The sequence below is a fragment of the Anabrus simplex genome, chromosome 10, assembly GCF_040414725.1.
Source record: "Anabrus simplex isolate iqAnaSimp1 chromosome 10, ASM4041472v1, whole genome shotgun sequence".
Lineage (NCBI taxonomy): Eukaryota > Metazoa > Arthropoda > Insecta > Orthoptera > Tettigoniidae > Anabrus > Anabrus simplex.
In genome coordinates this window covers 34,735,293-34,747,660 of record NC_090274.1, presented here as the reverse complement: position 1 = coordinate 34,747,660, position 12,368 = coordinate 34,735,293, and the positions used below count along the sequence as shown (strand labels likewise).

The window sequence follows — 12,368 nt, the reverse complement described above, 5'->3', positions numbered from 1 at the left end:
ATCCACCGCGGGCCTCCAGGGGTGGCAACTAATCACACTAACCACTACACCACAGAGGCAGACATATTAATTTATTTTGTGCAAAAATCATAGCTGCGACGAGACTCAAATTCACGTCTGCGAGGTTCGCAGACAAATACGGTGACCACTTGGCCACGACTCCGTTCCGCTGTGATGTAACTCCCAAGTATATCCACGTTTTATTGCTCCTATATAGTCCATGCTGGGAAATTAGTAGAAAAAGGAGACGTTATTGGGTTCATGCGTGAGTGTTGATCGTGAGAAATACAGAAAATTTCATACGTTATATGAGGATATTTGGAATGATGAACGTTTCTGGAAATACTTTTGAATGAGTACAAAGAAGCTTGACTATATATTTCAGGCTATACGTGCCACCATAGCCAAACAGAACAAGATCTTTCAAAATATAGCAAAATAATGCACACCAGATGCGCAGTATTACAACAATATGTATGATAGCTTGCAGCTCAAGATTGTGCAATTGACTCTTGAGCACAGAAGGGAAATCTGTTGTCAAAAATGCCCTCATAACAAACAAGTTTGTTTCAACTCGCCTGGTCCGGCTACACTCTTGTCGGTATGGACTCTTTCAACTTTCACTTTGAATAGCCGTGTGCTGCAACACAATTTTACCACCAGGACACCTGCTGTGCGATGAGCAAATACCCATGAAAACAAAAATGACATTGTACAAGTCCTATTATACACCAATTCTTACATACAGTCTCGAAACCACAACACTGACCAATAGAGATAATTCCAAACTTCAGGCAGCTGAAATGAAATTCCTACGCACTATGATCCAGAAAACCAGGAAAGACAAGATTAAGAATGAGAAAATTAGAGAAGAAGTAGGAATAGATGATTCTCTCCTCAATAAGATTCAGATATCAAGACTGAAGTGGTTTGGTCATATGAAGAGGATGCCAGTAAACAGAACTGCAAGGAAGGAATTTGACAGAAAAGTAGAAGGAAGACTACCTGTGGGAAGGCCACAAAGGAAATGGATAGATTTAGTTAAGAACGATGTACTGCTGAGAGGTCACGATTGGGACAAGTTGGTGGAGGAAGAATGGTACAAGGACAGGATGAGATGGAGGAGGCTTATATACCAACCCGGGAAACTGGAGATGGTTTAGGATGATGATGATGATGATGATGATGATGATGATGATGATGATGATGATGCTACATTTGTTTGTTTGTTTGTTTGTTTGGAATCGGCTCGGCTCTGACATGCTCCGCTCCGCCTGCAGTGTGAAAGCCGCCTAAGAAAACTCAATCACACTGGCCATCACTCTGCAAATTTCAAAAAAAAAAAAAAAAAAACAACCACACATCTTTCACAAGGAGGAATTTCAGCAGCTACTTAAACTGTTAAAAGTTAAAATGTAAACAAGTAACAAACTTCTTAAAATAAATTGTGATGCTGTTGAATGGCGTCATCACTGTTAATGAACTCTACGGGCACATGGCAACGACTGTTGCACTTACCAACAGGAAATACACTGGGTAGCTGTTCCCAAATCAAATGCACTCAATGTATAACGTGTACTCTGGGGTCTACAAAATATGTATTTTACCAACAAGTTCTATTATTGAAATTGTAGCTTACCTGGCATAGTTGACGAGTGTGAGCAAAGTGGTCTCCAACAGTTGTACTATTATCAGAGGGCCCTCCACTCTCAACAGTGGGATCCTGAAAGACAAAAACAACTATGAATCAACATTTAATCACAAACTTTTATTTTAACCCTTAAGAGTGCCGAGGAGCTCAACTGCACTGCTCCCAACTCACTAAAATCGAAGGAAGCGTGATCGCACTCTTGCTGCAGGTGCCTAAATAAAAACCAATAACTGAATACTGTTCTGCTGCTGGGAGTTAAAGCTGGTTGTCGTAGGACAAGAAACAAACATGATTTCCTTTATTGCCTATATGTTGTTGCTATGCTCTGTTGTTCTGGAGTAACCAGTGCTTGAACTTGGTGTATACTTTTAAAAGTGTCGCTGGCTGGCGTGTGAAATGGCAACAAGACGTGACGCTGATAGTGATTTATATCAGGAAAATTCTGATGCAAAATAATGAACCAACCAAACAAACCCCATGGTGCAAAAGCCCTGAAGGGCCTTTCCCTACCAAGCGACCGCTGCTCAACCCCAAGGCCTGTAGATTGCAAGGTGTCATGTGGTCAGCAAGACAAATCCTCACGGCCGTTATTCCTGGTTCTCTAGACCGGGGCCACCAACTCACCGTTCGACAGCTCCTCAATTGTAATCATGTAGGCTGAGTGGACCTCGAACCAGCCCTCAAATCCAGGTAAAAATCCCTGACCTGGCCAGGAATCGAACCCGGGGCCTCCGGGTAAGAGGCAGGCACGCTGCCCCTACACCACAGGGCCGGCTACAAAAATAATGACAAGATTAAAATTAACATCCCCAATTGCTGGAGCTCTTAAAGATGAGTTGATGTCAAAACAGAGGCTTTCACCTCTAGCACAACATTCAATAGATCCATATCCCCCATGAGTGCTACTGGAAAAACTTCCAGAGAATAACCCAAAACAAAATCTGTATAGCAGTAAGGAGATCAAATTTACAGTGCACAAAGTGTAAAAAGGACAAAGTTGGGATTAAACTACCTTCAAAAAACAAATAAGAAGAAAATACACTCATTCTTCTAAAAGTACAATATGTGGGACTCCACGAGTGCTAAGTAATAGTGACTGATGAAGTGTAAATATGTGATTTCATTCTTTTTTCTTGCAGATAACAATGTAAAAAAATTTGTTTGATAAATAATAAGCAGAAAACCCTACTTCTTTTCCCATCTGACTATGAATACACATCATTTTTATATCCACATGATTTAGGTGTAAATAGAGTGTATTTTTTAAATGAGTTGAACAAATCTGTGGCTTGGTTCTAAAAGGGCCAATGTCAAAAAATCTGTTTTTGAGCTATGAGCATTTGAAGTTTTGCTAATAATTTTCCAATTATTTTTTTCAACAACTAACTTTAAATAACTTTATACTTTCTTTGTGGAAGTCACCTTATTAAACGCTATTTTTTTCTATCGTATTCTTAAAAAATTGCCAGGTCTCTAATCTTTATTGGTAATCTAACATTATTGGCAAGGGCTTGTTTAATTAAACGTTAACTGTTCGTTTAGTACTTAACAGAGACATTGGCCCTTTTAACATGTTGCAAACAAGGATAAAACGCGATTGTATCAGTTAATATCTCAATTTCGATAAAAAATGACATTGGCCCTTTTAGAACCAAGCCACAGAAATATGAGCAGATGAAAGGGAACAACTGAATGTTATTTGCAGGGAAAGGATTGAAGTGTAACAGTGCATAGTTCCTTCTCTTATTGTTATAATGAGGGAACAGTAAGTGAATGTGTTTATTACATAACACACAATCATTCAGTTTTAAGCACGTGAAGATGTTAAATATCTGTGAAAGTCTTGTGAATGTGTGCACAGTTCAGAACTGATACACTTTTATAGTCTCAAGTGTACAAGTGGCAGAAGTTCTTTCGTGAAGATGGTCAGCAACTTCTTCTAACCTCACTCATATTACGATTACACTGCTTATAATTTTGAGAGTTCAAGACCTCTTCCCCTATTAAATACGTACAAGCGTTCTTGAAAACAGTGTCGCAGATGTATAAGTTAGGGAAGTGTGCAGGCAGTCATTAACAGGAAGTGCAAATTCGCTACAAGGCGGGTGGCAACAATTTGAAATGAAAGTCAGAAAACTGTAAGAGCAGAAATTTCTTTTGGATCCCCTTCAAGCTGAAGGAGAATGATTCTTGTTAGGCATTCTGACATATGATGAAAATCACCAATATTATTATTTAGTTTGCGATGGATACAAGACAATAAGAAATATACAATTTACAGCATTAGGACCATAATCTCATATCTGGATTAAAATGTTTGTGATTGCTTCAGGGTAGCTGAGTGGTTTTCATCCTAGGAACTGGGATACAAGTGCAGAAGGCAATCCTCCATGATATGCTCGAGAGTCTGGATTTCAAAACCACAATCACATCGAGGAAAGTCTATCCAACCCTACTGATATAAGGCTGCACCAGTTCAAGCAGTGCCAACACCAAATTCTGAAACCAGCTGGCCTTGTGGTAGAGTCACAGATTTCAATGAGGCCAAGAGGTGATGAGTTTAACCATTCATCTCTCCAGGCATTTTGGAGGTTGAACTGAGTGGATGTAAACATCCATAGCCATTTTGCATGCTGGTTTTTGGTATTTCAACCTGGTTGTAAAGAGCTGTTTGATGTTGTGACGTATAGGAAGAGCATCATTCGTCTCAATCCTACACTACAGGCAGGCAGGCAGGCAAGCAAGGACCTGCCGTCTCTCGATGTGAGGCAGAGCAGTATTACAAAGGTAGCCACTATGTTCCTGAAACGACATCAAGTGTGGAGTAACACACAAAAGAGGAAATGGCTTCAGAGAAAGGAAACTCCCTTTGAACTGCCAGAAAGGTTCTTACAATCATCTTCTGGAAAGCTAATTGTGCTGTGTACATCAATTTTCTTCTTAAACAACAAACTCTCAATAACTCATACTACTGTCAACACTGTTGAGCAAGGTTCTATCATTTAGGCTCCAGATGTAATCACGCATCTGTAGTGACGGCTCTTACCCAGATTTGGAAGTCGCGTTTATTTCACAAGGGATGACAATATTTTCAGAGCTAGGAAAAATGTGATTGAACTAAGTGGTGATAGCGAAATTCATGACGCGATAAGAGAGGTATATTTACACAGATGCAATACGATAAGAATCTGAACTTCCAATTTAAGGCATGCTAAGTGGGAAAACGGTGTTAATGAGGAATGCGCTAACGATGTTTCACTGCATTGAAGAGTTTAAAAACAAGTCTCATTCATATTTAGACTGACCCTTGTATTATTACACGTTATCACTCAATCACATCATAAGCCATTTCTTACTGTAACTGATTAAGGATACTCTAATCTTACCATGGGAAAACCACTGATCCCTCCTGTATGGCGTAAAGTGTCACGTCATTGGCCGTCAGGTTACGCAGAAACACAAAGAACTCCGGTTCGATTGTCGGTGGGAGAGTTTGCTTCAGGTATGCAATATCTGCAAAAAAAAAACTACAATGAAAAATCAGAATAACAATGCAACAAGATTTGATTGATTGATTGATTGAATGAATGATGGATTGATTGATTAATTAATTAATTAATTAAATTAATTAATTAATAGGAAGGGCATTAACCACCATGACTGAGGAAGAAAAGAAGAAGAATTTTAAGCTCTCGAAGAAATGAGCCAGAGAAACACAGGAAAATAAAGGTCTCTCTCTAAGTCTTACCTACTTTATCATTTGAGAAGTCTGAATAATAGTTCAGGAAACCTGAGTAAGCAGATCCTCTGTAGAACACTACATTCTCCAATTTGTCATTGTTTTGTTACTTTTATCTTATTTCTTCTTTACACTCATATTCTTATTTTCATATTCATTTCCTTTTTCTAGACAATAAACAAGATGACCAATCAGACGATAACTTAGGCTTCGAACACATTGGAGGCACGCTTGTGCAACTAATTTGGTGGCGCCTGCGTGCGCGAGCTGGCGTGAACAGCAATGTGCTCACACTAAATGCAAGCACGTGCAAGTAAATACAGTATTTGGTGCAAGTTAATTATTATAAACAGGTCAGTCGAAATGGAGATGTCAGACGAAGAGGACATTGTTTTGGAAAATGGTGTTTTAAAGTTTTTATTTTTGGATGAGCAGGAAATCAGGGAAGAGTGGGTGAACGAGTATTTTTGGACAGAGAGGAAGATGAAGAGTATGCACGAATATTCAACGATTTGCTTCGACAGCCTGATAAGTTTTCTGAATACTTCAGAATGATACCACGCACAGTCTAATATATACTGGACAAAATCACACCTAGAATAAAGAGGCAATCTAATTTCCGAAAGTGTGTATCACCTGAAGAGAAAGCTCGGTGGTCAGAAATCAACTGAGATCACGCACGCTTGCAACTACAAAACAAATATTTTTGTTTCGAAGTGGAGTCGGATCAAGCTTGCACAAACGTGTACTTGCTTGTGGCGGGCAGTGTGAGCGCCAATGGACAAGTCACCACTTGTTTCTGCCGCTCTCAGGCAGATTTTGTTTATATGTGCACGCTTGCGCACGCGCGCGCCACCAAATTACTTGCACAAGCGTGCCTCCAATGTGATCAAAGCCTTACACGACTCAACATTTATAGAAACCATAATGTTCTGTTTTGACCATCAACACCCTTATGACAGTTTGTAGGGGGGTGACCAGACCTGGGGTTACATAGTATTTCTAATATTTTGGGAGATAAATGCCGACTTGCATTCTGTGGTAGAATAAACCACAGTATCCCCTGCCTGTTGGTGGCGAACAGTACTACCGCTTCTACGTAATACTGACTTTTAAATAATTTTCTTGAAAACACCTGACTAGACTAGATTTTTGCCTTTCCATGAGAGCTAGGCGGGGGCCGCGGCCCCACCTTGCCCCCGGGTATGGGCACCCTTGGTTTTGACAACACCTAACATAGCTATAATTTATGCAATTGTTTTTTGAACTTCCTTATTATTTATTGATGATTGAGCAATCTATTTTTTCACATGTTGCATGATAATTTATTTCTGGTCAAGTTTTCAGCATATTTGTTCTTCCTTACCAAGCCAAAAAATTTAATCTATAAGCATTTAACAATAAGAATATTTTATTTATCTTTCAAATGACTCAAGAAGTTTTCAATAACATTTTTTTTTTATGAACTGTGAACGTATGCCCTTTCATTTTATTTTATTTTATTCTTTTGCAGCTGATGAAGACTCAATGAGCTGAAAGAGGTGCTGTTTATAGTTCTTAACTTTGTATCAATAATAAACAGCTTCAATTTGTAAAGTTGTAGAAATGAAATATATATGCGGTATTTAACAGGTGGAAAAAATGTACATATTTTCTGTTAAGAAAATTTTGTAAATAATTTTGTAAACAGTACGGACAAATATAAAAATTATTTAAAACCTTGCCAGTATGATCTCCATTGCAACTCTCCAAAGTGTTAGTTGTTGGCTGGAGGACTTAAAACTTTTAAAGGATTGCCACAGATATTTCCCTCAATTGTTAACAATATCGGGAAAAAATTAAGAAAAAGCGTTTGCTAGATTTATTCTAAATCAATACTGTAATGGGCAATCTTCCTGAAAAAATAAACTTGAGACACAAAAGTCACATTTTATATTTTACGTACCCTCTGAAGCCCTCCTTTTCCTGAATCTTTTTATACAAATTATGGCTTTCCCTTACCCTAAACCCAAATAACAAGTTTCATGAAAATCCTGTTGCCCTATAATGCTGTAACCAACAAAAAGACAAAAATGAAACTGAACTTGACGTTTCTGCTCATGCAGGTCGTTCACTGAGCATCTTCCTTTTAATACTGTTTGTTTTATGTTTGAGGGGCAAAATAAGACAACTGTAAAAACATGTACTGTGTGGGTGGGAGTGCATCTAGGGTTTTCATTTTGGGATCTATAATATATCGTACGACAGGACTATACCAAGTTTTCTCCTCCTTTTTTCCTCCCCCACAGTCTATCATTCATCACTGTCTCGTATTGTAGCCCACTCCGATTTACGTCATCCTCCACCTGATCCCTCCATCTTATCTGTTGTCTTCCAATTGGTCTTCTTCCCGATTCTGTACATTCCAGAGCTCTCCTTATTATCTTTCTTGTTCCATTCTGTAGATGTGGCCGAAACATTTCAGCCTATTTCTCACGATAGTTTCTTTTAGGAGGTTGATCTGTAGCGTGTTTCATATTGTTTCATTTCTTACCTTGTCCTTCCTCACTTTACCCTAGATCCCTCGCAAAAAGCACATCTCTGTCGTTTGAAATCTACTCAAGATTTTTTTTTTCTTTTTGTCGAAGTCCAACACTAAGATCCATAGGTCAATATTGGCAAATAATATGATTTACATATCATGATTTTTGCTTTGGTAGGTACTTTCCAATTTCTAATTATATCTGATACACAATAATAACATTTTGAGTCATTTCCTATTCTCTCCGAAATTTCTTCCTTCATGTTTCCTTTCCCAGTTAGCTTACTTCCTAGGTATTTAACAAATTTTCCATTACACCTAACATCTTCATTTTTTTGTTAATTATTTTTAAAAAATACAAACAGAACAATGATTTTATATATGAAGATGAGGTGATCGTGATCACATCAAACTCCTCACCCCAGACCATAACAAAAGTACCCGATACTGCAGCATCATGTGCTTATCCCTTTCTGCACATAGAACGACAATCTACACTAAATCATTCACCGTTACTGCAGCCCAACAATGGAATTTCCAACCAGTGGGTGTCAGAAACATGTCTAGCAACTCAGCTTTTAAACATTCCTGTGCTGAAATACCAGGAAAACGAATAAAATATCTAATTGTGACCTCAAATATCCTCCGTGTACATGCCAAAACTTGGTATAGTCCTGTCGTACGATATATTATAGATCCCAAAATGAAAACCCTAGATGCACTCCCACCCACACAGTACATGTTTTTACAGTTGTCTTATTTTGCCCCTCAAAAATAAAACAAACAGTATTAATGGCTAAATCTCAACCCCCTTGCCCCAAGGAGAAATTTTTTGCATGGTTAAAAAGAAATCTTATTTGCAGATGTGTTATATTTTGTTACTTAAAATCCAATTTAAGAAAAAAAAATGTAAATTTAGTTTTGTCTCTAAGAGGTTATAAGAAAGAATATGATCAATCAATACCTCAATCAATCAACTCATCAATAAAAATCACTACTTACCACTGTCAGAATAGTGGAAGTTTTCCAGGAACTTGAGACATTCTTCCAGACCGGCAAATATGGTGAATTCTCCTTGGAATGGATTCTTACGGAAGTAGAGGTCGAACACAGCCTCATCTCCTATCTTCCCCGACTTCCAGTAGGCATAAGCCATGGTGATTTGGTATAGATCTGAAACATAAAAATTGAACGGTGCTGAATTAGCCTATACCAACCTATACCACAATACACATAAGACGTAGGGAACACACAATAGGATAAATGCAATGAAAGGACCGAGTGGCAAAGACGAGAAAGGGGCAAACAACAAGCACAAAACAAGATCTCACAGCACTGGATACGACAACACACCGGACATTATGGAAATCAACGAGCCAATTTTCTGGCAAACATCAATTCCACAAAAAATATATATATATATATATATATATATATAATCCCTAATTCTGTCTGCCATCCACAGCAATGATGAGAAAACAAGAAGTTTCAACAGCTGAAATTGGCACTCTTTGTAGATTATTATGTCTTATTTTCAGGAAACATACAATGAACCTCTCATGAACATGACTTAGGTACTTTTATAAAGAAAAATAATTTTCGATCAACGAAACCTTTGTTGCATATTTACCATTATGACATAGGTATACAGCTATATCTTTTAAAGTTAAAAACTTCATTATTGTTCCGTATTGAATAGAGAAATAAGATGTACAATATAATAGGTTAGGATCCACCTTTCAATACTCCGTAATAAGATGGTAAGAAGTAGTTACAACCTGTTTAATGGGACCGGTTTCAACACATTTTAAGTGTCATCATCAGCCAATTTTCGAAGATCTTAAAACAACTAGCACATTGAATACAGGCAAAAAATTAACAATGTATCATAACGTAGCAATTCAGTAAATGTTCAAAACACAATAATCACAGTCAAGAGAGTAAACAGAACATCACTATCTTGCGCCGAAAACAAATATAGCTGAAGTTCATAAGCAGGTCAAATATTCGCTTATGTAAAGTCGTTGCTAGGCAGGTCTTGTAGGCATTTGTTTCTCCGGCCGAAGAGCAAAAGGTGACGTGAATGAAGTCTTAGGAAAACAGTATAGGATTTAATTTCGTCAAATTTCAAAGTGGATATATAGGTTTTATAAAATAATTTAAAACGTTAAAAAAGAATAAAGCCAAATAAAAATATATTTAAAAAAAAAAATAGGGAGAAATAATGAAAGAAATACGAGGTTCAACTCGAAACAACTTGCCGTAGTAATTGATAAAGAAATGATAAATAGAGAAAGGGGGGACGTTAATTAGAGGGTGGTGATGGTGGTGGTGGTGGTGGTGGTGGTGGTGGTTATTGTTATTAGAGGAAATATAATTGGGCAAAAATCCTTAATATAATATGAATTCGAAGAAAAAAGAAAAAAGAACCGACACTTCGAAAAATGAAGATATCGGTTAAAGGAAGACAAGGGCCACGAAGGGCGTGAAAATGAAAGACTCCCTAGCCCTCGCAAACCTAATAGCATCGGGGTCGGAAAAGAACAAGAATTGACCAAGGGAGGTCGGACAGGATAGATGAAAGTGAGGAGCCTGGCACAAGTAAGTGGAAGCAATGCCAGGACTCAGCTAAGGGCCCCGTGGTCGCCAATCCACGCTCTGAAGTTCAGAGCCCCTGGGGGATGGAGGATGGGAAGGAAAGAAAAAATGAAAAAATGGAAGGGATCCGATACTTCGAAAAATGAAGATATCAGCCAAAGGAAGACAAGGGCCACGAAGGGCGTGAAAATGAAAGACTCCCTAGCCCTCGGAAAAATAATAGCGTCGGGGTCGGAAAGGAACAAGAGTTGACCAAGGGAGGTCGGACAGGATAGATGAAAGTGAGGAGCCTGGCACAAGTAAGTGGAAGCAATGCCAGGACTCAGCTAAAGGCCCCCGTGGTCGTCAACCTACGTTCCGAAGTTCAGAACCCCTGGGGGATGGAGGGTAGGAAGGAAAGAAAAATGGAAGGGATCTGATACTTCGAAAAATGAAGATATCAGCCAAAAGAAGACAAGGGCCAACGAAGGGCGTGAAAATGAAAAAATCCCTAGCCCTTCGGAAACCTAAAAGCGTCGGGGTCGGAAAGGAACAAGAGTTGACCAAGGGAGGTCGGACAGGATAGATGAAAGAACTCTGAACTTCGGAGCGTGGGTTGGCGACCACGGGGCCCTTAGCCGAGTCCTGGCATTGCTTCCACTTACTTATGCCAGGCTCCTCACTTTCATCTATCCTGTCCGACCTCCCTTGGTCAACTCTTGTTCCTTTCCGACCCCGACGCTTTTAGGTTTCCGAAGGGCTAGGGATTTTTTCATTTTCACGCCCTTCGTTGGCCCTTGTCTTCTTTTGGCTGATATCTTCATTTTTCGAAGTATCAGATCCCTTCCATTTTTCTTTCCTTCCTACCCTCCATCCCCCAGGGGTTCTGAACTTCGGAACGTAGGTTGACGACCACGGGGGCCTTTAGCTGAGTCCTGGCATTGCTTCCACTTACTTGTGCCAGGCTCCTCACTTTCATCTATCCTGTCCGACCTCCCTTGGTCAACTCTTGTTCCTTTCCGACCCCGACGCTATTATTTTTCCGAGGGCTAGGGAGTCTTTCATTTTCACGCCCTTCGTGGCCCTTGTCTTCCTTTGGCTGATATCTTCATTTTTCGAAGTATCGGATCCCTTCCATTTTTTCATTTTTTCTTTCCTTCCCATCCTCCATCCCCCAGGGGCTCTGAACTTCAGAGCGTGGATTGGCGACCACGGGGCCCTTAGCTGAGTCCTGGCATTGCTTCCACTTACTTGTGCCAGGCTCCTCACTTTCATCTATCCTGTCCGACCTCCCTTGGTCAATTCTTGTTCTTTTCCGACCCCGATGCTATTAGGTTTGCGAGGGCTAGGGAGTCTTTCATTTTCACGCCCTTCGTGGCCCTTGTCTTCCTTTAACCGATATCTTCATTTTTCGAAGTGTCGGTTCTTTTTTCTTTTTTCTTCGAATTCATATTATATTAAGGATTTTTGCCCAATTATATTTCCTCTAATAACAATAACCACCACCACCACCACCACCACCACCACCATCACCACCCTCTAATTAACGTCCCCCCTTTCTCTATTTATCATTTCTTTATCAATTACTACGGCAAGTTGTTTCGAGTTGAACCTCGTATTTCTTTCATTATTTCTCCCTATTTTTTTTTTTTTTTTTTTTTTTAAATATATTTTTATTTGGCTTTATTCTTTTTTAACGTTTTAAATTATTTTATAAAACCTATATATCCACTTTGAAATTTGACGAAATTAAATCCTATACTGTTTTCCTAAGACTTCATTCACGTCACCTTTTGCTCTTCGGCCGGAGAAACAAATGCCTACAAGACCTGCCTAGCAACGACTTTACATAAGCGAATATTTGACCTGCTTATGAACTT

General features: G+C 39.1%; 1 protein-coding gene across 2 annotated transcripts in view; it reads right to left on the bottom strand.

The window, feature by feature from the left end:
• Positions 1-12,368, bottom strand: part of Naprt (nicotinate phosphoribosyltransferase) — a 150,934-nt gene that overhangs the window by 77,439 nt on the left and 61,127 nt on the right. For both annotated transcript variants that reach the window (XM_067154931.2, XM_067154932.2), the window contains exons 2-4: positions 8,914-9,084; positions 5,038-5,164; positions 1,640-1,723 (exon numbers count right to left, since the gene is read on the bottom strand). In XM_067154931.2, the coding sequence (XP_067011032.2) occupies positions 1,640-1,723; positions 5,038-5,164; positions 8,914-9,084 (382 nt within the window). The remainder of the gene's footprint in view (positions 1-1,639; positions 1,724-5,037; positions 5,165-8,913; positions 9,085-12,368) is intronic.